This window comes from Branchiostoma floridae, chromosome 5 (assembly GCF_000003815.2).
Source record: "Branchiostoma floridae strain S238N-H82 chromosome 5, Bfl_VNyyK, whole genome shotgun sequence".
In the NCBI taxonomy this organism is placed as follows: domain Eukaryota; kingdom Metazoa; phylum Chordata; class Leptocardii; order Amphioxiformes; family Branchiostomatidae; genus Branchiostoma; species Branchiostoma floridae.
Genome location: NC_049983.1, coordinates 6,951,542 through 6,977,169, shown reverse-complemented (window position 1 = coordinate 6,977,169; position 25,628 = coordinate 6,951,542). Strand labels below are relative to the sequence as shown.

At 40.9% G+C, this 25,628-nt stretch overlaps 2 protein-coding genes across 3 annotated transcripts in view; both read left to right on the top strand.

The window, feature by feature from the left end:
• Positions 1–4,292, top strand: part of LOC118415638 — a 19,622-nt gene extending 15,330 nt beyond the window's left edge. Inside the window, exon 3 of the mRNA XM_035820347.1 lies at positions 4,238–4,292. Within this exon, the coding sequence (XP_035676240.1) occupies positions 4,238–4,292 (55 nt within the window). The remainder of the gene's footprint in view (positions 1–4,237) is intronic.
• LOC118416680 (neuropeptide S receptor-like) overlaps positions 1–22,202 on the top strand; it is a 25,664-nt gene extending 3,462 nt beyond the window's left edge. The window contains exons 1-5 of one of the 2 annotated variants that reach the window (XM_035821859.1): positions 673–1,023; positions 4,238–5,474; positions 9,059–9,242; positions 19,901–20,099; positions 20,953–22,202. In XM_035821859.1, coding sequence (XP_035677752.1) covers positions 5,099–5,474; positions 9,059–9,242; positions 19,901–20,099; positions 20,953–21,405 — 1,212 coding nt within the window. In that variant the 5' untranslated portion in view covers positions 673–1,023; positions 4,238–5,098 and the 3' untranslated portion in view covers positions 21,406–22,202. Of the gene's footprint in view, positions 1–672; positions 1,024–4,237; positions 5,475–9,058; positions 9,243–19,900; positions 20,100–20,952 lie in introns of those variants that run through there. The other variant, XM_035821858.1, reaches the window with a different exon arrangement.
• The last annotated feature ends 3,426 nt before the right edge of the window (positions 22,203–25,628 follow it).

Genomic DNA, 25,628 nt, shown 5'->3' with positions numbered 1-25,628 from the left:
GCAAAAAAGAGCAACTGTGACCATCGCTGTCACCTCTGTATGGTGTGAACCATTATATACACATTGAGATACAATGTATGTGCCAGGTGCAGGTGTACAAATAAGAAATAAAAATGAAATGGTGAGGACATCAGAAAGGTGTAGTTTTGGATCTCACTGTTTACCATAGGTAGATATATAACTTAAGAACAATGATGGAATAATTTTGCCAAACGTCAAACCATATCAACCCCCACAACACACCATGCGCACCATCACAAAACAAAATATTTCAAGCAGGTTTGAGTTTTCAGACTCTTGTTCATTTTATACTACTTTTCTGGGATTCCTTTAAATACCATCCTTTCCCATATTTATACACCCACGACTCTTTACAGAGTTGTCTCGTATCATTTCCACAATCGCCAATCATTAAATCCCTATGAAATGAAAAGGACAAATTAATTAGTGCGTACTGGATCATACTTCAATGACATACCGGTCAAATTAGTGACATGATGCAGCGGTTTTACATTACATAGCTGTCTAATTAGGAAACATCCACGCATGACGTATTAGGTTTTAACTGGGCCAGGCGCTCCAGGAATCCAAAGTAGCCTCGGTATGAGGTGACAGATTGGTAATCGGAGCGCCACGCTATTTTCCAGGAAATGACCATTAGTTGTCGGAAGGTCGTCTGCTCGTCGGTTTCTTTTCTTCTTTGATGCAGTTCTATTTGAGTCGCTGGATTGGTGATGACAAGACCTTCCAAACGAGAGACTTTTCTTGAACTTTTGGTATCAGATGCGCCATCGGAGGACTACGCCATTTTCCAGGAAACGACCTTCAGTTGCCACAAGGTCGTCTGCGCGTCAGTTTTGTTTCGAATTCTTCTTTGAGAAAGTTCTATTTGAATCGGTTGATTAGTGATAACTAGACTATCCAACGAGAGAACTTGCTTGAACTTTCGGTATTCGATGTGTCATCGGAGCACCACGCCATTTTCCAGGAAACGACCACTAGTTGCCACAAGGTCGTCTGCAGGTCGCGATTTCATTTTATCTTCTTTGATACAGTTCTATTTGAGCAGTTGATTAGTAATGGTATGATCGTCCAATTGAAAGAATTTTCTCACCTTTCGTTTTAAGCTTAAGTTGTATCATTTAGCACAACGCCCTATTTCAGGAAAAGACCATCAGTTGCCACAAGGTCGTCTGTGCGTTGGTGTCATTTCTTCTTTGATACAGTCTTATTTTAGCCAGTTGGCTAGTTAGTAATGGTATGATCATCCAGATGAGAGCATTTTCGGACTTTTCGGATTAAGCTTAAGTGCCAAATTCCAGGAAAGGACCATGAGTTGACGCAAGTTAGTCTGCGCGTCAGTTCCTTTTCTTCTTTGATACAACTTTCTTTGAGCCAGTTGTTTACAAGTAAGAAGGTATAAGTATAATCATGCAGTTGAGAGAATTTTCTGACCTTTCGGTATAAGCTTAAGCTGTATCATCGTAGCTCAACGCCGGATTCCAGGAAACTACCATCAGTTGCCGCAAGTTCGTCTGTGCGTTGGTGTCGATTCTTCTTTGATACAGTTCTATTTGAGCCACTTGATTAGTTAGTAATGGTATGATCGTCCAGTTGAAAGAATTTTCTGACCTTTCGTTATAAGCTTAAGCTGTATCATCGTAGCACAATGCCGGATTCCAGGAAACTACCATCAGTTGCCACAAGTTCGTCTGTGGCAACTTCCTCTTTTCTTCTTTGATACAGTTCTATTTGTGCCACTTGATTAGTTAGTAATGTTATGATCATCCAGATGAGAAACTCCTGAAATTCTTATATAAGTTGCATTAATGTAAAACCGCGATGAGTCCAGGAGACGACACTCAGTATAGCTGCAAAGTCGTTCGGTATATATGTATGTACGTCAGTTTCGTGACTTCGTTGATACAACTCTACTTGTGCCAGTTAATTACTTGTTTTTGTTTGGCATCCGTCTGTCTCGGAAGAAAATAGTAGGCAGACAGGGTGAGTTAGAGGACCCGTCTGCCTGGCTTGCACTTGGGTTTTTAAGGTGAAGGAGGGGTGTGCACTTTCTTCTTCACCCTCTCGTCCACTGGCGCACTAAGTCCTACAGGGGCAACTGTAGGCAACGTGTAAGACGGCCTCAGCCGATGCAGGTTTGTTCTTTGAATTGGAGTTTTGGAGTGCGTCATGCCGGAACATGCCCCTATGGCCTGTAATCGCCACAAAGGCCTGTCACTACCACTGAATTATCTTAACAAGGCGCCATTTTCTAGGAGACAATAAATGCAGCAAGTCGTTTAGCATATGCCATATGTCAGTCATCAGTTTTGTGACTTCTATGAGACAGTTCTCTTTGAGCCAGATGATTTGTAGTAATGGTATGATCATCCAGACGAGAGAATTGCAGGACCTTTTGGTATAAGCTACATTATCACCACGCCGGATTCCAGGAGATGACACTCAGTATAGCTGCCAGGTCGTTCGTGACTTCGTTGATATAACTCTACTTGAGCCAGTTAATAAGTAATGGTATGATTATCCAGATGAAAGAATTGCTTGACCTTTCGCTATAAGCTGCATTATCGTACCACTACTACAGATTTTAGTAGACGACATTCAGCTGTATAGCTGCAAGGTCGTTCAGCAAATGCGCGTCAGTTTCGTGACATCTTTGATACAGGTCTACTTGATCCTGTTAATTATATATATATATATAATTAGTAATGTTATGATTGTCCTGATGAAAGATTTGCATGACCTTTCGGTATAAGCTGCATGCATCCAGTAGACGACACTCTGAGTATAAAGTGCGTCAACTTCGTGACTTCGTTGACACAACTCTACTTGAGCCAGTCAATTAGCAATGGTATCATTGTCGAAATGAAAAAGAATTGCATGACCTTTTGGTATAGGCTGCATTATCGCAGCACCACGCCGGATGACGACACTCAGTATAGCTGCAAGTTCGTTCAGCAAAACGCATCAGTTTCGTGACATCTTTAATACAACTCAACTTCAGCCAGTTAATCAGTAATGATATGATTATCCAAATGAAAGAATTGCATGACCTTTTGGTATAAGCTGCATATTATTGTAGAACCTCGATGAGCCCAGCAGACGACACTCAGTATTGCTGGAAGTTCGTTCGGTATATGCGCGTCAGTTTCGTGACAGCTTTGATACAACTCTACTTGAGCCAGTTTGATTGTCGAAATGAGAGAGAAACGCATGACCTTATGGTATAAGCTGCATCATCGTAGCTCAACGCCGGATTCCAAGAGACGACAATTGTCTATAAGCTGCAAAATCGTCGCTCAGAAAATGCGTGTCAGTTTCCTTATACTTCTTTGATACAACTCTACTTAAAGCAGTTGATTAGTAATGGTATGATTGTCCAAATGAGGGTATTTGCCTGCTTTTGAGGTCATCGAAGCACCACGCCAAATTCCATGAGACGACACTCAGTATAGCTGAAAGGTCGTTCAGCATATGCGAGTAATTCACTTGCGCCCCTTCATTGAAATAACTCTATTTGAACCAGTTGATTATCAATGGTGTGACTGTTCAAATAAGAGAAATTACCTGCAGCTGCTTTGGGGTGTGTCATCCGTATGCTAGTACCACGCCAAGAGCTGCAAGGTCGTTCAGAATACAGTAAATGCATTTAAGTTCGCGGGCATTTAATTTCGCGGTAGCTGGAAAAGAGACTTTTCGTGGTGGTTTTACGTTTGTGGTAGCACCATACACCGTAGTCTCTTACTACCATGGAAACATTTTCGCGGTGGTTTTGAGTTCGCGGTGAATTGGCAACGCGAAAACCGAGAACAAAAAACCACCGCGAAACTTTCTGCATTTACAGAATATTATGCCCGCCAGTTTCGTTACTTCTTTGATACAACTCTTTTTGAGCCAGTTGATTAGCAATCATATGACTGTCCACATGGGAGAATTGCTTGCCCTTTTCGGATTCTATTGAAAATAACCGTCCTTGACGAGTCATCTGAATCGCTTTAGATGTTCAAAGAAAGCTTGTGTAATTCATCATTCATGAATTATGACCAAGTTTTGAATACATGGATGGTCAGGTAGGAATCACAAAGACCTCTGAAGTAATCAATAGACCCCGCTTCATTCTGAAGTCATTGGACGCATCTGGTAGGCGGGACAACGTGTTGCTTAAGCATGAAGCTCCCCTGTTTAACATTCCCTGGCAACTCTTTTTCTCCTGTTGCAGCAACGTCAAGTCAGAGGAGACCCGACGGACACGCTACGTGTGCTCCAAGGATTAATCACAGACTGACCACCCTCAAGCGAAGTCTTATATGCATCAAGAACCGTAACTTAAAAGACGTCTTCAGCTAATGGATACTCAGGGGGAAAAGAGAGGAAATCCTCGAGACTTCTGTAAGAACTGCTGAATTCCTTGGGACGCAATTTGCATCTACGTTGGGAAAGGTAAGAAGGCCTGAAGCGCTCCACAAAGACGAAGGATTTGTGCAATCGTGGGGGGCCGGGTTTCATTCTTGTTGACTGTCTTTGCGATTAACTGAAAGGACGTAAGAGTCCACGGAGGGATTGACCAGCTGCGCCCCTGCTAAGTGATAACGGCATTCTTTATAAAGGTTGAGAATCATCCCTCACCATATGGAGCTAATGATTCCACCAAATGTAAAGGTGGACGGAAAAAACACTTGTCTAAGATAACGGTTAATAGAGGGAGAACTGTGCGTGTGGGGATACTATTCAGACCAATCAGTTTCTTGCTTTCACTCTGTTGCGTTTGATCCTCGTCTCTTCGCACCGTGTCTCATTTTCATTCAAAGGCGCTGGAAAAAGATGGCGCAGGACGCGAGGGCTCTGTAGGCCGAGGCACACGGACAAACTGGACTTTTTTTTTCTGACGGGGACACTGTTGATCTCAGCTTCACCGTGAACGTTGTTAACGTGACACCAACTGAAGAGGACGAATTCCGTTTCGAATCGAGGACGTAGAATGGCGTAGGACGTGAGGGCCCTGTACGTAGGCCGAGGCACACGGACAAACTGGACGTTCTTTTTTTATTCTGACGGGGACTCTGTTGATCTCAGCTTAACCATGAACGTTGTTAACGTAACACCAACCGAAGACGACGGATTCCGTTTCGAATCGAACTCAACTACCGATGACAATGTTTGGACGGCACCTGTCATCCAAAGAGTCACAACTATCGCTGTTATCATGTTCATGGCCCTGGTGGGGAATGGCTTCATCATCACCGTACTGACGACTACTTCGGCTAAACAACGCTCTAGTAGAGTCAATATCTTCATCCTGAATCTTGCCATCGGTGATCTGTGTGTGTGTGCGGTCACCATGACGACGGAGATCATGTTTGTGGCGTTCGGACAGTGGGTCCTGGGGGCCGTCATGTGCAAGATCATCGTGTACGGACAGATCGTCACACTGGCTAGCACTACGTTCATTCTCACAGGTAGGAAAAGAAAATGGTTCTTGTCTCTTTTAATAGAAACCTTTACTTAGGTAACCTCCGAGCAGATTTACCAGTGACATAAGATAGTATCAAAGCTGGCTAAGGAGTACAGCTGGAAAAATAGAGTCATTAGCCACTTGGAGCAGCCAAACACATTCCTAGACTGACTTCACTCCTCTTTTGATGCTACCTTATGCTACCACAGGATCTGCTTGGAGATTATTGTCTCGTCAGAACAAATACAGCGACGTTTGTACGGTAAACTACAAACTACAAATGCAAAATAATAAATATTACCTTTTTTGTCCACTAAAACAGAACTACAAAAATACAAATTGCAAAATAACTCTTACGTTTGCAATATGAGTTAGGATTGGCCAAATTTTGCCTTCAATAACTTTTATAACAGCAAAGTAATTTGTTATATCTTCCTATCTGTAACTTTTGAATTACAAAGAAATGACATAGAATGTTACAATCTTCGTATTGATATCAAAGAAAAATTGTTTTTGTATTTGCTTTTTATCTAAATAACTAATATTTTTTCTGCTTGTAAGAACCCTTTGAATGTGTCTCCAAGAGCTCGCTTTATATTGATTCCAACCGACACCCGATGAAACAATGAATGCAATGTCATAGTCATTTTATTTGTTTATCACTTGTCTTATTTTACAAATCTGCTATTATGTACCATTAGATTGTGATTATTATATCGTGGAGACTGTTCTGTGATTTGTATTCATTTCCATCTATCCTTACAAAATTACGTCTTCTGAGAGAGCCAGAGACAATATAGTTACATAAGTAATATAATTATGTAATATAATTATGGTATAACATTCCGGGAAAATTACTTTAGGATGTCGTTATTATGAAATTAGAAAACACAATCACATACATGGCGACGTCTGATGCCCTCTCGGCTGCCCAGTTCGTAGTTAGCTGGGTGTCCGCAAAGAATATCATATTTTACTAAAAATGACAATAACATGATCGCTACTGCTATTGTGGAATTTACGATATTTGCTACCTAAGATGCTGAGAGAGCTTGTAACTGTTGGCACTTTGTAGTATTAACTTCGTTGACTCTAAGTATTGATTGAACTTTAGGTTGCGTGCTTTAAGAGACTGAAGTGTAATTGCAAGCTGATTCAACGTAATACCGTTCATTCATTGCCATTATCACTTAATCGTTTGAAAGCACCCTGGCCAGATCGTAGAAACAATATTGATTTCTTAAAAGACCGCTCCCAAAACCTACTCTGTTCTGTAAACGTTATTTGGATGTAAGAGAAAAAATTCAAAACGTTCTGAACCTTACCCAGACATAGGGTGCACAACTCAAAACTAAAGTGATAATTAAATAGTATGAAGTCTTTTTCCGATTTCCACCAAATCTCAAACGATTGTGGTCATTAATTTTCAGTCAACGTCGATTTAAAAGTCAGTCTACTAGGTAAGTGGCAAGAAACCAGAGTCAACTGTGATCAGTGGTGTACAATCAAAGTTCCTTGTCCAATGAGATCTTCGAAGACACTGTCAAAATGTTTGATATGAAGATTTCTTTGAATACAGTGGGTATCTGACTTTCAGCAGAGCACATAGCCCTTTGCACACCTCGAAACTTAATTGTCCAGGTTTTCCCCTTCTCCCTCGTCGTATGTTGCCTGCAAAGTAATGAGCACCATCTTTGAATATTGGTAGACATGTCCAAATTCGAGTTGTGCCTCTTTTTTTATTGGTGAGGCTCGGAATTTATTGATTCACCCACGTGCTCTGTAGCATGTAAGTAATTGAACCGGTGCATCAGTATCGCTCACTTATACACCCTGCAGGTAGTTAAGCCTATTAGGTAAGGCCATTTCATGAAGCAGCAAGGATGGCGGAACATAATGATGGCCTTGAGCGATGTGCGCATTTCCACGTTCTCTCTCATTTGTTCGACGCCATTTCCCTGACCAGTCGATACTATCTCGGAGCATATATTAACTTTTGAGGAGGATGGGGAAAATGTATGAGAACGTTAAAAAAGCAACTTTTCTACTATTAATGTACGGCGGCATGGTGTAGAATGCTAAAAGACAATGTTAGAAAGAAAGAGTAACAGCTATAGCTAAAGTTCTGTACACTGTTTATTTGATTTTACCTTGAAGTTAGGCCACGAGACCCTACGTGCCTGACTTAAGCAAACAAATCTAAACTACTAATACCCCCCTCACATTAGTCAAAAATCGATCGGACGACGAGTATGCGAGCTCTATGACCCTGCTGCCGACGAAGAAATGGCAAAGTTTCCATCTTGCTGTCAGGGTCATGCCTCCTCGTAATTAAGAGCTCGCAGACTCGTCGTCCGATCGATTTTCGCCTAATGTATAAAGGTTCCCTATCACTGCACTTGCGTCAAGCTTGCGTCACTGTGGGGTTCATTCACTGCGTCACTGTTTTGTCATTTTGTCATTTTCTCCGACTTTTTATTAATTAAGATATTGCGTTATACTTATAAGTATGACTTAGAAGACGACAAAATACACAGAACGTAAGAAAATTCCTTCTTTACCTCTGAAATTCGTTGAGTATCTTTCGAACCCGCAGTGACGCAAGCGTGACGCAATTACAGTGAGAGGTCACCTTAAGGATTCAAGGCACTACATTGAATTCCCGGAAGTCATCTTGATGAACATAAAGCAGAGGCGGCAGTTAAGCAGATTAGGTACTAGATAGAGACTCGTAAGCTGATAAGCCGTGCCGGAACTCTTCTGCGGTGTGTTCTAATGGCATAGGCCTTTCCGAATCGGCTTAATTAAAGTGAATGTAAGGTTATTTGGGCAATGTCAACCTCGTACTTGCTGTGTATGTGCTATTCACTCAAAGTTTTCCTTTTAGATATGGCAAAATAAATGCCCCGTGCAGTTCAACTCCTAAAATATATCTTTTTTTTAATCCAGGTAAATAGTGTTGCCGGTTTTGTGAAGAATGACTCTAAAAATGGCGATACACAGAAAGCCACTATACCAATCTACAGATCATCATGGAGTTTCAGCCATTCGTTCTTGATCGTGTTATAAGGTCTGCAACTAAAATTTCTCCTGCAGTTCAAAAGAAAGCTGCCGGAGTACCTTAGCTTAGGCTCATTCTAGACACAGTGTTTCCCTACACCACGGACATCTCAGCGCAGATCTATGTCGTAGACCTATGTCTTTTCTTCCCTAAACCACAAGCACTACTAGTATCTACTAAAAAATAGTGACCATAGCTTGTCAAGAACACGAGATATCAAAACCGGGAGGTCATCTGCAGTACCACGGAAAGCCGTAAGGGGGTCCAAAATGTAATGATTTCGAAGTCTAATGGATTTTCAAATAAAGTCTCTCTCAAAGTCTCTCTCAAAGTCTCATCAACACTAACCAACATCATATTTACGAAGACAATCTATTCAGACATTCGAACACAAGAACGTCACCAAAACATATCATATTTGTAAAGCTACTGATGTTACAAAAACCGAAGCAAATATACGTTGAAGACCAATATAATGTAACGACAAAAATATTAATAATGTATAAAATGTTTGCTGTTTGTTTTAGCGATGACCATTGACCGACACCAGGCCATCACCAAGCCGCTGCACTTCCAGTCTGAGTCGTCTGCCCGCCGCATGGTGGCGCTTTCCTGGTTACTGGCCTTTATCGTGGCCGTCCCGCAGCTGCTGATCTTCGTGGAGGAGGAGCGCCGGAGTGAGACTGGGGCGGTGAAGCGCGTCTGCGTGAGGTACGTCCCCGTTAATTGTTTAAAAAGTAAAAAGTGATCGGTGTGTAAAGGTGCACTCTCACTGCACTTCGTCACTGCGGGTTTCTAAGTAATACTTTTACGTATTACGCAATATCTGAATTATGAAAAATCGGAGAAAATTACAAAACAGTGACACAGTGAACGAATCCCGCAGTAACACCTATCACTTTTTACTTTAATAATAAACGGGGATCAGATAGTGCAAAATTTTCAGATTAAATACCGGATTCCGTTCTTTTGTTCTGCTGGTGAACGGCCATTGAATCTTACATGGCCTATGCTTCTACCGGGCTATTTTACGGCACGGCAAGGCTCCTTTTTTTTAATTTTTAAATTCGCAGTTAAAATCAACCTGGGTCCTGTTGAAAGAGGGCCCCCCGGACCTACCCGTGAAAAAAAAAACAGTTACTTCCACCACTGTGTTCGACAGACCACCCGGACAAATTTAAGGGCTTGGTCGGGCTCCTGCTTTTTATAGTTCGCAGTTAAAATCAAAACGGGACTCGGTGACAGAGGGCCACCGTGACCCGTAAAAAAACGAGAGGTACTCCCACCCCGGTAGTCGGCAGTCTACCGGGACCAATTAAAGGCTTCCGAGCCCGGCCGGCGCTACGCCCCTGAGGGGCCAAGGTGCATACTTACCACAATCTCCGAGAATAAGTCCCAAACCCTAAGTAAAGTCTACGGCGCCAGCCGCTATCATAAGAATATGAATAGGCTTACTCGCTTGAATGCAGATGCGCCATAAAGCTACAAATTTGTAGTGAAATCAAGCCAAAACATCTTAGCATGAAAAAACATTCATCTGTGCCGGTAAAACACATAATGAAAGAAGACTTAGCTTTTTTTAACAAACACCTCAAAATGATGTTCACGAAATGATTCATCGCCTGCTATTTAAGGGATGTGACGTTGAAGCCACGTGACTAAAGCAAAGAGTCGTAAGTTCCAGGTAACCTGCGTCGCCCCTAGTCTGTGCAAGGTAGGACGACTAGCCAAACGCCTAGGTAAAACGTACGGATAACACCCACCGAATGTCTTAATACATCACAAGAATTACAAGAAGATGGGTAAAGAAAAGAAATGACCAAATTTTCAACATAGAGACAATAAATGATGTAACAAGTACTGGAGCGACAAAACATAAGCGCGCTTATGCTATCCATAAAGTTTATTGCTTTAGGACAAATACGGGCAACGTGGCACTGCAAACGCGTGAGTTACTTATTCTTTAACAGTACCACAGATAGGCAGATGGTAAAGGTAGTCAAATCGCATTTTTGAGACAATACGGGCGGTAGCAGTTAACCACTGTGTGTCGGGTATTGGAAAATGGAGCCAACCACCTTTTACCTCCCCAACCGATGCTCATTGTTTATCCCTGATTGGAGTAAGGAAAGTCGTAAGGAGTAAGGGCTAAGTACGTTAATCAAATTATAATAGTCACAATATTCCCACTCAGCTGTACAATTTAAAAGTGTGGATTTACACACACACATATAGATATATATATATACATCAGTAATAAAATCTCATTTCACACTAAAACAGAACTATTGAGGAAGGTTAAAAGTTATATCTTAAGTCTAATTAGGCAGGGCCTTCCATTATCATCTCTTGTGTACTTAGTACGAGGCAATTTAGTCTTAGGACTACGATCTTGTACATTACTTTGTGTGTGTTTAATACATAAACCAGTTCTCGTATAAAACTGCCTTTCCTAAGGACACAAGATCTGTAGCATGCCAGGACTTCTGGGTTCTTTGATAAATACCCTGTAGTTACGCTACACGATCACACAAAATAAGTCACCTTAGCCTTACAACTAAAACCTGCAGCGTTCACGTTAATCCTTATTGATGTTGAGACCAACATTAATCAAACGTGTCTCCAATGAAAACTAATTACAAGGGATTTCCCAAAGCCCTACATGTCACATAAGGTTCCTTGTGATTGATTGAATGTAGCAACGAGGAAAGCTTGTTAGGAATGAACGATCAGAGAAAGATGTCTGGTAATAGTTTCCTGGATGTTTTAGTTAATTGCATACATCCCCCATTGGGGCAGTTGGAATTACGTGGGGTTAAACTGTGTCAGCGTTTTCGTCCTTTTCCCGCCCATTTGGTATAATCCGTCATGTTGAAACTGTGTCAGCGTTTTCGTCCTTTTCCCGCCCATTTGGTATAATCCGTCATGTTGAAACTGTGTCAGCGTTTTCGTCCTTTTCCCGCCCATTTGGTATAATCCGTCATGTTGAAACTGTGTCAGCGTTTTCGTCCTTTTCCCGCCCATTTGGTGTAATCCGTCATGTTGAAACTGTGTCAGCGTTTTCTTCCTTTTCCCGCCCATTTGGTATAATCCGTCATGTTGAAACTGTGTCAGCGTTTTCGTCCTTTTCCCACCCATTTGGTGTAATCCGTCATGTTGAAACTGTGTCAGCGTTTTCGTCCCATTCTCGCCCATTTGGTATAATCCGTCATGTTGAAACTGTGTCAGCGTTTTCGTCCCTTTCCCGCCCATTTGGTGTAATCCGTCATGTTATGATTAAAGCTCATTCACACTTGTCCATACTTTCAAATCCGTATGAGTTCCGTTGAAGAAATTTAGATGATCCACGCAAGTCTCGACCTAATTTAGTTCTCGCAATTCTCGCGAGCACTGGGTCACTCCGTGATCAAGATGGACTCATAGCCATCGAAAATTTGGAGGTATGTTTGTTTACTTTTAAAAAGTAGTCACTGATGAAAATTCTAATAACGTATGAGTTCAGTATTTACATTTTTGGCTAAGGTAACATTTGCTAAGAAGTGGTAATTTTTTCAAGCCTCGGCTCACTGTTGTGCTAACTGGTTGTCTAACCGCAAAACTATATGCTTATTTACCAAACACCTTTTTTTACCGAAATTGCCATTTTGTGGGGTTAGGGAAAGTTTGCGGTTTTTGATTTGATTACCAGCTGCAGATAACGGTGGGTAAAAGTAGAAATAGATTCTTTTCCATAAACTTTATCTTAACCAAAAAATGTCAATACCCAACTTTTACGGACTTGAATATATACACAAAACGGGACCTTAGTGGGTTCACACGAGCGTATGAGGTCCGTATGGAAGTCATAGCTTCTACCAGACTCCACATGTCACTGGAGAAATAGTAGAAATTGGACAAATATAGCCAGATAACATACCAGTGGCTGGTCATAAACCATAACTCATTGGACAGCTAGCTCTTCGGGCATTCTATGTGTCTATATTCCAATTACGCCATTTTTTCCAGCGACCTGTGCAGCCTGGTAAAGGCTAAGAATTCCATACGGACCTCATGCGGACTAATGTACGTGTAAACCCGGCTTAAAGAGATATCGGCACAGATGTCGATTCATCTTTCCCGTAAAAGCACGTTTGCGTCTCGAGATCTCTTCTACTTGCGGATCCTCTAGATCTTAGTGTGAATAGATCTAAGTGTAAAGTAGGTCCGACATTCGTCAGCAGGTGGCGTCAGTGCAAATGTCGAACCTTTTCGGCTTGCGAGCGTTCTAGATACGAAGGTTGATCGATTATTTCAAAGCCTCACACAGAAATTATGTGCACGATTCAAATTTTGTGAACTTTTAAGTATAGATTTTATAAATGTTTACCAAAATTTAAATCATTGTGATCATTGCCTTGTGATCATTGCGACATCCTGTAACAATACGAGTAGGTGAGAGAGGTGAATAAGGCATAGATAATTGAGCTGTAACTTGATATCCACTTCTTACTTGTTGAAATACGTATTGAATCCTCACCGAACATTTTGACAATGTATTCGTAAATTTCGTTGTATGAGGAAGACGACCCACATAGCTCCGATCACGGTTTACCCTTGTTTTTTCAGCACCTTACCTACTGATTTTCAAAAAGACTTTCTCGGAAAGTAATAACCACAACGATTTGAATTTTTCTAGATATTGAGAAACTTTTCATAAATTTATATTTTCACATATTTGTGCACTGAGATAAGATCTTTATATCTTACGTCGATGAAGTTTAGACAATTAGGTAATATGAGGTAATAAGATACAGGAAATAGCAATTACTCAAGAAACCGAATATGATTTCGGAAACGGTCAAACGTTTTAGGCAGAACCCCCTACCTTTCGTCAGTGACACTAGAGAGATGTTGTCGGAGAGCAGGTCCTAACTATGAATATTTAAACATTTTTCAAACATTTCAACACATTTCAACTTTATTGCAGGTACTTGGCCAAAATCACATGAATAATAAATATCAAAAACATACAATACAATACAACAACACAAATATAGTTCATATTTAATAGAATGTTAAGTGTTATCAGCCTGGGTTTTTGTAGATGATATTGATGTAGTGTATCCAGAATATGCTGTGGGTGAAGGCAGCTGAATAAAATAAGCGGGAGATGATGTTTTCCGATGTGACCATGCGTTTTATAAATGCATGGGTTATAAGTTTTGTAGCCTCAAAATTATCTATCCCATTGAATTGATATGCAAAAGAGATAAAGTTGGAGAACAGCTTAGTATATAACGTATTTCTTTGTACTCTTGATGTAAAAGGATTTATTGTACTTAATCCTATGGTCTTTATGGTAAAAGCGTGACCGCAATGGCGTCTATCTCTTCTAAACATGGGCAATAGGCCTCGGAATTGTGTTTTTTGTTGAGTAACAGGAGCCCCGCCGCGCGCTGTCTGCCACGGTAGTACGCCGTGTACCGCCAATCCGGAAATGCCTCCTCAGATGCTCCCGTCAAAGATTACTATCTTCTTAGTGCGAGTATTTCCCGTCATCCTTTGCGCCGCCTTTCCCCTAACTTTAAATGTTGGATGGGTAAGCAACCGATCTCCCTGATGTGCGTTACCACTTCCGGTGTTTTCGATCATCTGTGTTGTGGTGTGGGATCGTACGGCGGGCCCGTTTAGGCGCCTTGTCGGTTTTCGTGGTACTATTTGAGAAGTTTGAGGGTTTCAACACGCTGACAAAAGCTACGCTGCACTGCAGATACGTTTTGACCGTGTTTTTTCCACTGCTTTCGTCTGATTTTCGTGATCGGTAACGTCGCCAACCCGAAAGTAAGAACTGAGATAGGAATACCAACTTCCTTAGGGATACAGATCTCGTGAAACAGATGGCATTTTAGCGATTATTTAAGTATGGACCGTTCTACAAGGATAATGCATCAATGATTATAACGATTACATGTGGTTAGTGCCAGCGTTTTGGTAAATATACTAGCTACCGATGCGTTTTTTTACGACGACGTGGTGTGGCCGCCGCCGTACTGCTGGTAACGCAGTGACCCGGAAATCGGCTAAAATTCAATGGCGTTTATTTTAATTTGAAATGACTAATATGTGCTCTTTGTACGTTAAATGGCCTCCAAATAACTCGACGAACATAATTCACTTGAAAGTTTTGACTTAGATATTAGAATTTTGCAGAAAACGGCGATAGTAGAAAAGGCATTTCCCACCTAGCTCGCTTCGCTCGCCGCGCGGCTTCGCCGCGCTCTAAATCGGCTACGCCGATTGGTCGGCTTAGCCGACCTTCTGGTGGAAAAACTCCTGCGCCGATTGGTCGGCTTCGCCGACTTCCCCGACCTTCGGGTAATCCCCAACCCCGGCAATGCTCAGCGATACGGTGTACGGGCGAATCAAAGACAATTCCTTGGCCTACCGCCTATGTTCTAAACTACGTCTAAAAGGATATAAGGAATACCTCAGCAGTTGCCGTTATGGTAAAAGTGTGTCAGCCTTTGCGTCTGTCACGCGTCTACTTACGTCGACGTACGTGCGTAACGTCTGAATTGACGTCTTTGCCGTGTATTTGTTACGGTCTGCCGTGTAAAGCGATATCCGGACCCATCTGGTGTCTCGGTGGCAACAAACCAAATGAGTACGCTTTTCGTCCGTACCATTTCCGTGCTGTACATCATGTGAAATGTCACAGCTTTCGACCCAGTTTCTCATGTCTTTTATATGCCAAGTTGATTCGATTATTAGGATTGCATCCTCTGGTGCCAATAAAAAGTTTGGTCAAGAACAATTATTACGAATATCATGAAATCTAAATAAGTGGTCAGGAAGGTGTAACAAATATGACCAAACACAGAGTATGGTATACCGAGCCGGAGATTATTCATTTTTGTTCTTTCGCATCTTCGTCTTGGACTCTGTAATTAACTTTGTCATTCTACGACATTAGTAGCCGTTTTCTAGATATTTGTTTTGTTAATTTAGGCCATGCTGATTTGATTATATGGACGATATTCTCTGGGAATCCAAAAACTGATGCGAGAGTGTGATTGAAAAATTGGCGAAAAAATTGTCTATAGTATGAAATCCAAGTGGTCAGGAAGGTTGAACAAATGACTAAACCCACAAAGTATGGTAAACTAAACAGTTGATTCTTGATTATTGTTCTTTATTCATTGACTTTGAAACTGCCGAATTGGTATCTTACGACAATAACATGCGTTTTCTGACTTTGTCTCACAATTAACGGCAGGTATTTGTTCATTTTGCATCTGCTTTCGTACGATTCACCGTACGGTCGACTTTTTTTTGTCAAACGGGTGAAAATTAATGCGCGCACGGATGGCATACATATAAACAACAACAGCATATAATATAATCAACGTTTTATCTTTAGAAAAAGCCATCGCTTGTTTCATGACTTAAGTAGTTTCACACTTTTTGCACGGTTCCCCAAGTGCTGAACACACTTATCAAAGGGAATTCATTTAAGAGGAAATTATATTGACATAGCTAATGATAGCTTTATAAAATCAAAGCAGAGAAGAAGAAAGTCTTAATTGGGGGGTTTCTAATTACCCGATCGCGATGTAAAAAATTAGCATAATTTGCTATTCCATTCGTTATTCAATTATGACCTGCACACAGCATCTCCGACTGAATAACAATTACTCAAGAAACTGGATCTAATTTTGGAAACTCCCAAAAGCATACAAACACAGCTTATGCCCTATTTATAGAATTAAAGAAGACGAGAAGAAAGTAATCTAATTACGTCTTAATTTGGGGGCTTTTAATTACCTGAAGATAAAGATTTGACCTGACAGCATAATTTGCTCTTCGATTTGCTATTTGGTGTTAGGCCACAGCAAGTAAATTTAATGGATGACATCAGCGTTGATTAAATTTAGCCTGTTTTCGGACATTTTGTCCTCTTTGGGATGGTCAGATAGGCCACAATAGGCAAACATGTTATGTTGTAGCCTAATGATCATACTTGTAGAAGTGACACTAGGGAGGTAGCCATGACTAAAGTTGCAGAAGCAAAAAAATTGTTGGATACTTGTAAAAGTGCCACCGATATGGAAGCCATGGGTGTAGTTGCCAGCTTGGTAAGCGATACCAGTGTACCACACTAGTATCACTTTTTCTACACTAGTTCACTTCTTTAATACAGGAATGAACGATGTTTATGGAGTCTATTTTGAAAATTTAGCCATTTTTTTTAGTTATCTTGTTTTTATTTTCTCGCGCTATCTCATCATTTTTGCTGTCTGCATAGGATGTCATCCATAAAATTTACTTGCTGTGGCCTTACGAATATCTTATCATCTGGATGTCTAACATTCATCGACGTATATCCGACTTAAGTTACGTAAAGCCTTAGGTTTGCTTGATACCCAAGTGGAAAGACCTATGCATATAATTGCTAATTAATAGTATTCAATACGTCGTGTTCTTACATATAATGACTATAAAATCAAATCCAGTCCCTACACGTGGTCAGAGTTCGTTGTCCACTAGGACGAAAAGACTGCAAACTTTCCCGGTTGACCTATTTGTACTTTTTAATTGCTCCATGGAACTCCCAAAGCGACTTTTGGAACTAATTGGAACTAATAGATGAACGCAGATGATTCCATTCGCACAGAAACTCAAAGGAAAGGGATTACTTCCCATGATTGCTGTACCAAGGGACGTAGTCTACATTTTCTTCCACCTCTTTAATTTCGTTGTCCGATAGAGTCGCCCTAGAAATAAATTAATTGGACGGACACCACCGGGGTTATTGTCCTGTCCTTGCTGCACAGCTGGCACGGAAATTTGATTTTCCCCCGAGTGTTTTTTTGGGACGACTTCAAAGATTTTCCAGTCGATGTCCCAACATGAAGACAATTACGATCGTGATGACTAGCAGGGGACCTCCAATTTGCTTCTCTTTCAAGTCAAATGCCAGCTTCAAATTAGTACGATGAAAGGTTTTATACATAATGCCCATAAAATAGATGTTCTAGTTTTCACTCGCTTGTCAGCATCGCACACATTAAGAATTAGGTTCTTTCTCGAATCGCCTAAGATGGAAGTTATAGGAATAAAGTTAAGTTGCATTGTCGGAATAAAAGTTAGATTTGGGCTTAATATTAGATTGTGACAAGAAGTATGTTTAGAAATACTGCAGTCTCATTTGGAAAAAGATCCCCCCCCCCCCCCATAGTTTACGAAATAGTTTTCTACACTTTCAGGCCTGTCCCATACACTATTTTGGGGCACGGCCGGGCACCTAAGGATTTTTGTAAGTCGTTGTTAAAATCAAACCGGAACCTGACAACTAATTTTGACGCCGTCACCTAATCTCGAAAACACCCAGAGGTATACCCAGTATACTGCAGTTTACCGGGACGAATTTGTGGCCTGGCCGGTGCTCAATCCCATACGAGCAAAGATACAAATGGTACTATTGCATAAGCGTACACCGATCTTTTTTCAACGTAACACATTTACTCTACTTCCATTTGTTTTGAATACATTCTGCATATAACCATTGTCTGAAAGTTATTGGATACAGACTTCTTATTCTAGAAGCTATTGGTTACAGACTTCTTATACGTGTCTTTGCGCATTTCACCAACACGTACAGCACGTGTTTGTATATCTTTAATTCACTGAAGCGTCTAACAGAGTTACGTGAACTTGAGCCTGCTGTTGCCTGCTGTTATTTCATGGCGTATCACAAGGTGGCGCTGACGCCAAAGGGATATGTCTTCTTGACGGCAAGTTCATGTCCAATGACTAGTTGTAAACGGATATTTAAGTATCGAGTGACTACTGTACTAGCCTACGTGCAGTTATGTACTTGTAGATTCTGTTTCATTTTGAATTGTCATCTTACAACCAAACACTGTTGTTAATTTTTAAAGTATTTCAGCAATAGATGATTTTTGTAAGACCAATTTCTATTTATGTATTTATCTATTTAATTTTTGTAATTCGTTTGCCGAGCTAGCGCTACTTTTGCAGGTCATTTATCTAACATAAGTCTGTTCGTCCACGATACAGTGCCCTAAACAAGCCGCTAGAGGGCCCCAAATCTCATTATTTCCACGTTGTATCAAGAACTACCTACATGCTAAATATCAGTCCAATCCCCCGAGGCATTCTTGACTTCCACTGTTTGTAATTACGGACACCAAATCACACACCAAACCAGGCAAAAACATTACCATCTGGCGAAGTTAATAACATGGCTATACTGAGAACTATGTTGTATGGAGGCCATTCGCCTATAATAGTCAGCTATTAACCTTGGCCTCTTTGACATATGGGTCGGTGGGGGATAACTGTTAGATTGTTTGGCTTGGAACCATACTGATAAAAGCTCTGAGGTTCGATTTACTCGCCCCCGACTCTCTCTGAATATGTTATGCAATGCAATAGAGTTGATCTCAGCTCACTAACTAAACTTGGCACGAATATGTTAAATTTGTATACCAAAAATTACGTGAAAAAAGGATCGAGTGAATCCTGAACACCTGCGGCCAAACTAACCAACGATTCATTGTTGAATAGAAGCAGGGAATTTGGGGCAATTATTTTGTGTGTGATTCAATCATGAAATCGGGCATGGTGCTCGTTCTATGAGTTAACACTGATAATGAATTTGATACCATTGGAAAGGAAATTACACGCCTTCTATTGATATATAATAACTGAATACGTAACGAACTGAACATTTTTTTTTTCATTCCAAATTCCTTTTGATTGTGTTTATAGTTTGTACTTATATGTATATGATGAAAGACCCTGAGTAATGTTAAGCTTATTTAATTCTGTGTGATTTGATCTGTAACCAAAAATACGCAATTCAGCCGTTACAATTGGCTGCTATGTACGTGGTACAATGAAGTTAAGTGAATAAACCCTTTATCATTATTATTGATAATGTTGCATTGAAATTAATGCAGAAACACCGGGATATGATTTATCTACCAAATTTAATATTTCATAGAATATAGGAGAATCTTTGTACACAACCAAAATTAAACTTACTTGCTTACGTTTCGGTGTCTATCAGACACCTTCCTCAGAGCTTCTAACTGGAGTTCTGCTTCTCGCCGCTATACGTAGCCGATGTAGGTGGCGCTTTTGCGGCGAGAACATTATCCTAAACGTGTCCAAGTTTGTATCCCCCTCGATATACACCGAAATGTAAGCAAGTAAGCTTAATTTTGGTTGTGTACAAGAATTCTGCTATATCCTATATCATAATCCTACCAACCTGATGAAATTATTTTCGGTTGATATTTCATGTCTATTTTCCGTATTGGCCTAATAATGTTACATTAACTTACATTGATATTCTCTTATAGCCAAGGGTATACGGCGGAATGGCAGAGGAAGATCTACGTGACGTGGCTGGCGTTCTACGTCCTGGTGGTGCCCACCATCATCATCTCGTACTGCTACATCCGGATCGTCTGGACCCTGTGGCACACTGAGTCCACCTGTCCCACAGGCCCGAACTGCAGCCGCACCAGAACCGACACCATCTCCAAGGCAAAAATAAAAGTTAGTAACACCAGTTCACTATTTAAATTGAACGAACATACATAAGCAAAATACAGATAGAAACAATGTTTATTGGCGCCGCTATAAGAACAAAATTGACAAGAAAGACAGAAATGTAAATATAAGTAACAACAATTACTTGAGTATTGAGCGGTTGAAGCGAAAGTCCTGATTCCCCTTCCTTAAGGTCGGGTCACACATGCGTATATATTCAAGTCCGTTTGAGGTGCGTATGACGCTCTTAGTCTCTACCAGGCTCCACAGGTAGCGGGGAAAATAGTACAAATTTGGCAAATATGGATACATAAAATGCCAGATGAGTTAGCTGACCGAGAATTATAGATTAGCAACCATGCTAACTCGTCTGACATGTTACCTGTTTACGTTTGTCCAATTTCTATTATTTTTCCCGGGAACTGTGGGGCCTGGTGGAGGCATATACTCCCATGCGCGCCTCATACGGACTTAAATATATACGCATGTGTGACCCCACCTTTAGTGATTTAGGTACGACACGGAGAAAGCACTTTTATCCTAGAGGATTTAGTTGTTTTTCTTACCACTTTATCCGTTGTTTTTAATAAAAACGTTAGTCTCGAAACATTGAATCAAATTACTGATTGAAAAAAAAACCTTGTACACAATCAAATAGTTTATTCCAACTTCTTTGTATATACGTAAATACGTTTGGGACTGCATATATGAGCAGCGACTCCTATGTTGCAGTACAGTGTAAACAAGTCAGAATTGCCATGAGAAATGCTACAGACAGTCACCAAAACCTTGGTTGTATAAAACACTTGGGTAGCTGATATTTAGCGTACCTACATTCATGATAACTTTTTTTTTCCAGACGATAAAGATGACAGTATGCATCATCCTCGGGTTCGTGACGTGCTGGACGCCGTACTTCGTCGTCACCCTGCATGACGTGTACACAGGAGAATCTCTCCCGGATGTTGCTTACGTCATCGCCGAGACCATGGCTCTCTTCAACTCCGCCTTCAACCCCATCGTGTACGCTCTGTTCAGCGTCAAGAGGAAGAGGAGTTTCAGGGAGGTGTGCTGTTGTGAGGAGACAACGCGTAGGCATTCGAATTTCTCCAGTTCAGTAACTCCACGAACGGACGTTGAGAGTTTTACAGACGGTAATTCGTCCTACCGTTTTCACGCGGTCTCAACAAAAATAGAACGGCCAGCAACAAACAGGAACGGGGAGAACCGTAGTTCAGTCGAGATGGATCGTCTTACGGTACCGAAGAGAAGTTCGCCTCGACCGCGGCTTTATGCCGAAACTTCTTGCTGATTTCTTGTTAGGCCACAAGTTTTATCCAATTTTATGGATGACATTAGCTCATTAATGCTCATTAATTTTGCCCGATTTTGAAAAAAAAAAGAATGTTTCTCCCCTCTGGAGACAGTGAACATATAAGAAAGTACCAAAATTGGAAAACCTATCGTGTGGTAACCTTGATTGTACTTGTAGTCTAAGTGACACCAGTGAGGTACATGTAGCTATGACTAATCTGTAGTTGAAGAAATAGAAACTAATTCGATAATAAAAGTGGCATCAATGTGGTAACTTTTACTGTAGCTGTCAACTGGGTATTAACTAAGTGATACCATGTACCAATCTACCATACCAGTGCCACTTGTGCACCTCTTGAATACAGAAAAGGCTTGTTGACTGTGATAGCGTGTTTTGTCGCTTCAATTCCTGTTACAACGTTCATTGTGTTTGTGGATCATGTCTGTGGAGGGTGTCATCCATAAAATTTTCTTTCCGGTGAATAAGAAGACAATCAATTGCCGACATGCTGCCTGCGTGTCCTTACGAAGGATAGTCGATATTTCAATTTGCAGGTTCAGAACATCAAAGTCAGAACTTGAAAACACGCGCGGGGAGTACCAGAGAAGTGGTCCAGGCTCAATACATCAATGGCGGTGATTATACACATCATTGTAGCTTAGTTCGCGTGCAGAAGTATTTCAACATTGATCCGTATTCCATAAACGTATGTATAGTGTCTAAAGGTCCGGCAAAAGGTGGGTTCACACGTGCGTATATCTATTCAAGTCCGTATGAGGTCCGTAAGGACTTCTTAGCCTCTACCAGGCTCAAAAGTTCGCCGAAAAGGTGGTAGAAATTGGACAAATATAGACAGATAACATGACAGAGGTCGCAAACTAGACGTCTGGGCCAGATAACTCATCTGACATGTTATCGATCTACATTTGTATAGTTTCTACTATTTCTTCGGTGACCTGTGGAGCCTGGTAGAGACTAAGAATTTCGTACGGACCTCATACGGAATTGAATATGTACGCACGTGTGAACCCACCCGAAGTGCGAGAGATTAGAACTGCTAGAAACTCTCGCATGTATATGTTTATTATGAATTACATGCCACAAAATATCATCTTCCAAGTATGATTAATACAAAGTATGACATGTATTTAAGTCCAGATATCGACGCAGGAACAAGACTTTAATGGGGAGTACGTGTGAAAAAAAAATCGATTTCCGTACCACACCCAAGAACTTAAAATTCATGTCAATACATAGACTCTCTCTCTCTCTCTCTTCTCTCCTTCTGTCTCCCTGCCTGTCTTTCTCTCTCTCTCTCTCTGTCCCTCTCTCTCTGTGTCCCTCTCTCTCTCTGTCTCTGTCTGTCTCTGTCTCTCTGTCTCTGTATCTCTCTGTCTCTCTCTGTCTCTCTCTGTCTCTGTCTCTCTCTCTTTCCTTTCCTCCTTGCGGTACAGTACACACTAGAAATACGAGTTTGTGAATAGTTCTATTACGCTGGTAGGTCAGTGAAAATTAAGGTTCTCTGTACTGTACACAACGACGTTTCGGTTATGGTAGTTCTGACTTGTTCATATTGTACTGCAGCATAGGTGTCGCTGCTTACATATATAGGTATTTACATATACGTTGGCTTTATGCGGTGTTTACATTTGGTTCCAGACATTAAAAGAATACTATATTGTAATATGTAGTATTTGTCAAACAACAATTATAAGAATATAACAATTATCATCTACGTCTCAAGAATGCGGTACCAAATATCAATAATTTCTATACATAAGGCGAATTGATGAAGTTGAATGTCATATTTTCTGGATTATCTACCATCTACAACACGTTCTTCTTACTTATTCAATATGTGGTCAGTAAATTACTTGTTTATTAAATCAAGGGGATCCCAGGCGTACGCTAAGTAGATTACATCCATTTAACTTCGGGCATTATAGATTTGTCGATATTTCCATGAATCTTGCAGAGTAGTAAAATATTGAATTCCATCAGCAATAAACGTTAACGTATCCCCGTGAAATTCCTTTTCGCCAAAGACAATTTTTGCTGTAGATGTTTGAAGCGTCTTTATGTAGAATTTAGCTTTACAACAAAGAGGACACCATTGAGATGTTGAATGTAGATGTGCCAAATTATTGGAAAATTAAAGGAGGGTGTCACTTATTAAGTCACGATGCAAGACTGGTTGGTTTTTATTCAATTACATGACATGATAGACTAGTAACTTGCAGAATTATGTTCCAATTTAGTCACTAGAACCAAGGATAATCAAATTTGGACAAAGTTTTTTTGTAGATATGTCAGAAGAAAGCTGTCAATTCTAGTTTTACTTTAGCTTTATACCACAGTTAAGTAGTAGCATGGCATTGCGTAGTCCAGTGGTTAGCGTGCGTGCTTCTAGACCAATTAGGAAGTCGTGACTCCCGGCTGTTGTTGCTGAAGCCTATGTCACATTTCCAAACCTGGGCCCGGCCGGGCAGCTTTCGAGAACGGAACGTAAGATATAAAAGACACCAAACTACAACAGAATGGCAAAAAATGACAATTAATTCAACTTTCTGTAAACAAAAAAACACGAAGCCCAGTCCAATTTGTAACGGGAAAGATTTTCAGCAAAAAATGCAGTCGACGGCTGGGCGATTCTAAAATTCGGTGAGCTCTAACCGGTCTTCAAATTTTGTCTGTGTTTGAGTTGTGCCATGGTGCAGACTTAAGGGCGAGACTTTAAGCCGTGGCCCATTGTCGGCAAAAGCTAGGGGGATTTCCCTATACAATGGACCTGTACATACTGTACATAGAGTCTGTCTTCTCTTTCATGAGCAGTGATAGAATAGCTCTTCAGTGAGCTAAACCGGTTTGAGATCACTTTCAATTTCTTAACACCTTTAAAGGATACATCAGAGACTCGAGCACGATACCGCTGCAATTGGATAAGACTATCACGCATTCAATCTTCAGGTAAACATATCTTGACACCGAAGATGCATGCAAGCGACATTTTAATCTAACTCATCTTAAGTACAATGGCCGAGTGGGTAGGGTGTGTTCGCCTTGCATTCGGTAGGTTATGAGTTCGATCCCCGGCCGACCCATACCAAAGACTTTCAAAATGGTACATGCTGCGTTCTCTGCTTAGTTCTCAGCATTCGGGAAAGAGCATGGAAGTTGAACACAGACTACTACCAGAGGACTAGCCCCCTGCTGTAGTGATTGCGTTGTGTGGCCCAGGGCTACTGAAAACGGAGATGGGCGCCGCCCTATGCGCCATAAGGCGCAAAATGAACTTTGACTTTGACATCTAAAGTACTTGGGGATGAGTGTCGAACATGGCCTTGACGTTGTCAGGTCTTCTTAATTAGTACCTAGTACATATTCAACGTGGTAACCCTGAAATGCTGTTGGCCTTTGATAACCACCAAAGGCTACCATACTTTCCATTTCATGGACATCTTTACTACCTTAAACGCAAATAGGATCGTAATTTTCATTTATTTGACTATCAGGTTCAGGTGTGTGTATCTGTTCTTATACGTGCTATATCTGGATGCATAATTGACATAACTTTTACTACCCAGTGAATTGCTTTCTTAATCTTTAGTGTTGATAATAAAAAGCGGTTTGCCTTGTAATTAGTTTTGAAGACGAGCTAGGTGTGAATAATAGCTACTAAATTACTAATCGTTTTCCCAACTTTCCTGCTTTACGGCATTGCCTCTTCTTCTATGCATCAAGCGCAAACGAAAGTGTCACCGAATCTATCAGTGAATGTGCTAAAAGATTATGCAATCACGTCAGATAATCACGCTGGAATGGTTTCCTGGATCCTAACCACCTGGCCTGTCAGAGCAACCGCACTGTGATGAACACCAATGCCATTTTCTATTCCCGGAATCGTCAGAGAGAAATCGTTCATGAGCGACCATCCAATACAGCTGGCAATGGGACATTATTAACTAAAGAATCTACTCCTAGCGGTCGTCGTGGATCATGATCAAAGAGGTTCCATATTTATAACTAGGTACTGAACTTTGGTGATGCTGTGCGATTTGATAATCTGTTAATGTCACGAACGTTTGCAAATGCGCACTGCCACACTGGTAGCACGTCCACGCATTGTACAGAGTGGTCTTGTGTCTGAGAGTTACAACGAAGTCCTCTTTTGATAGCGATGGATAATTGGCAACAAAACACTTGGTCTGTGTCAAAGTAAC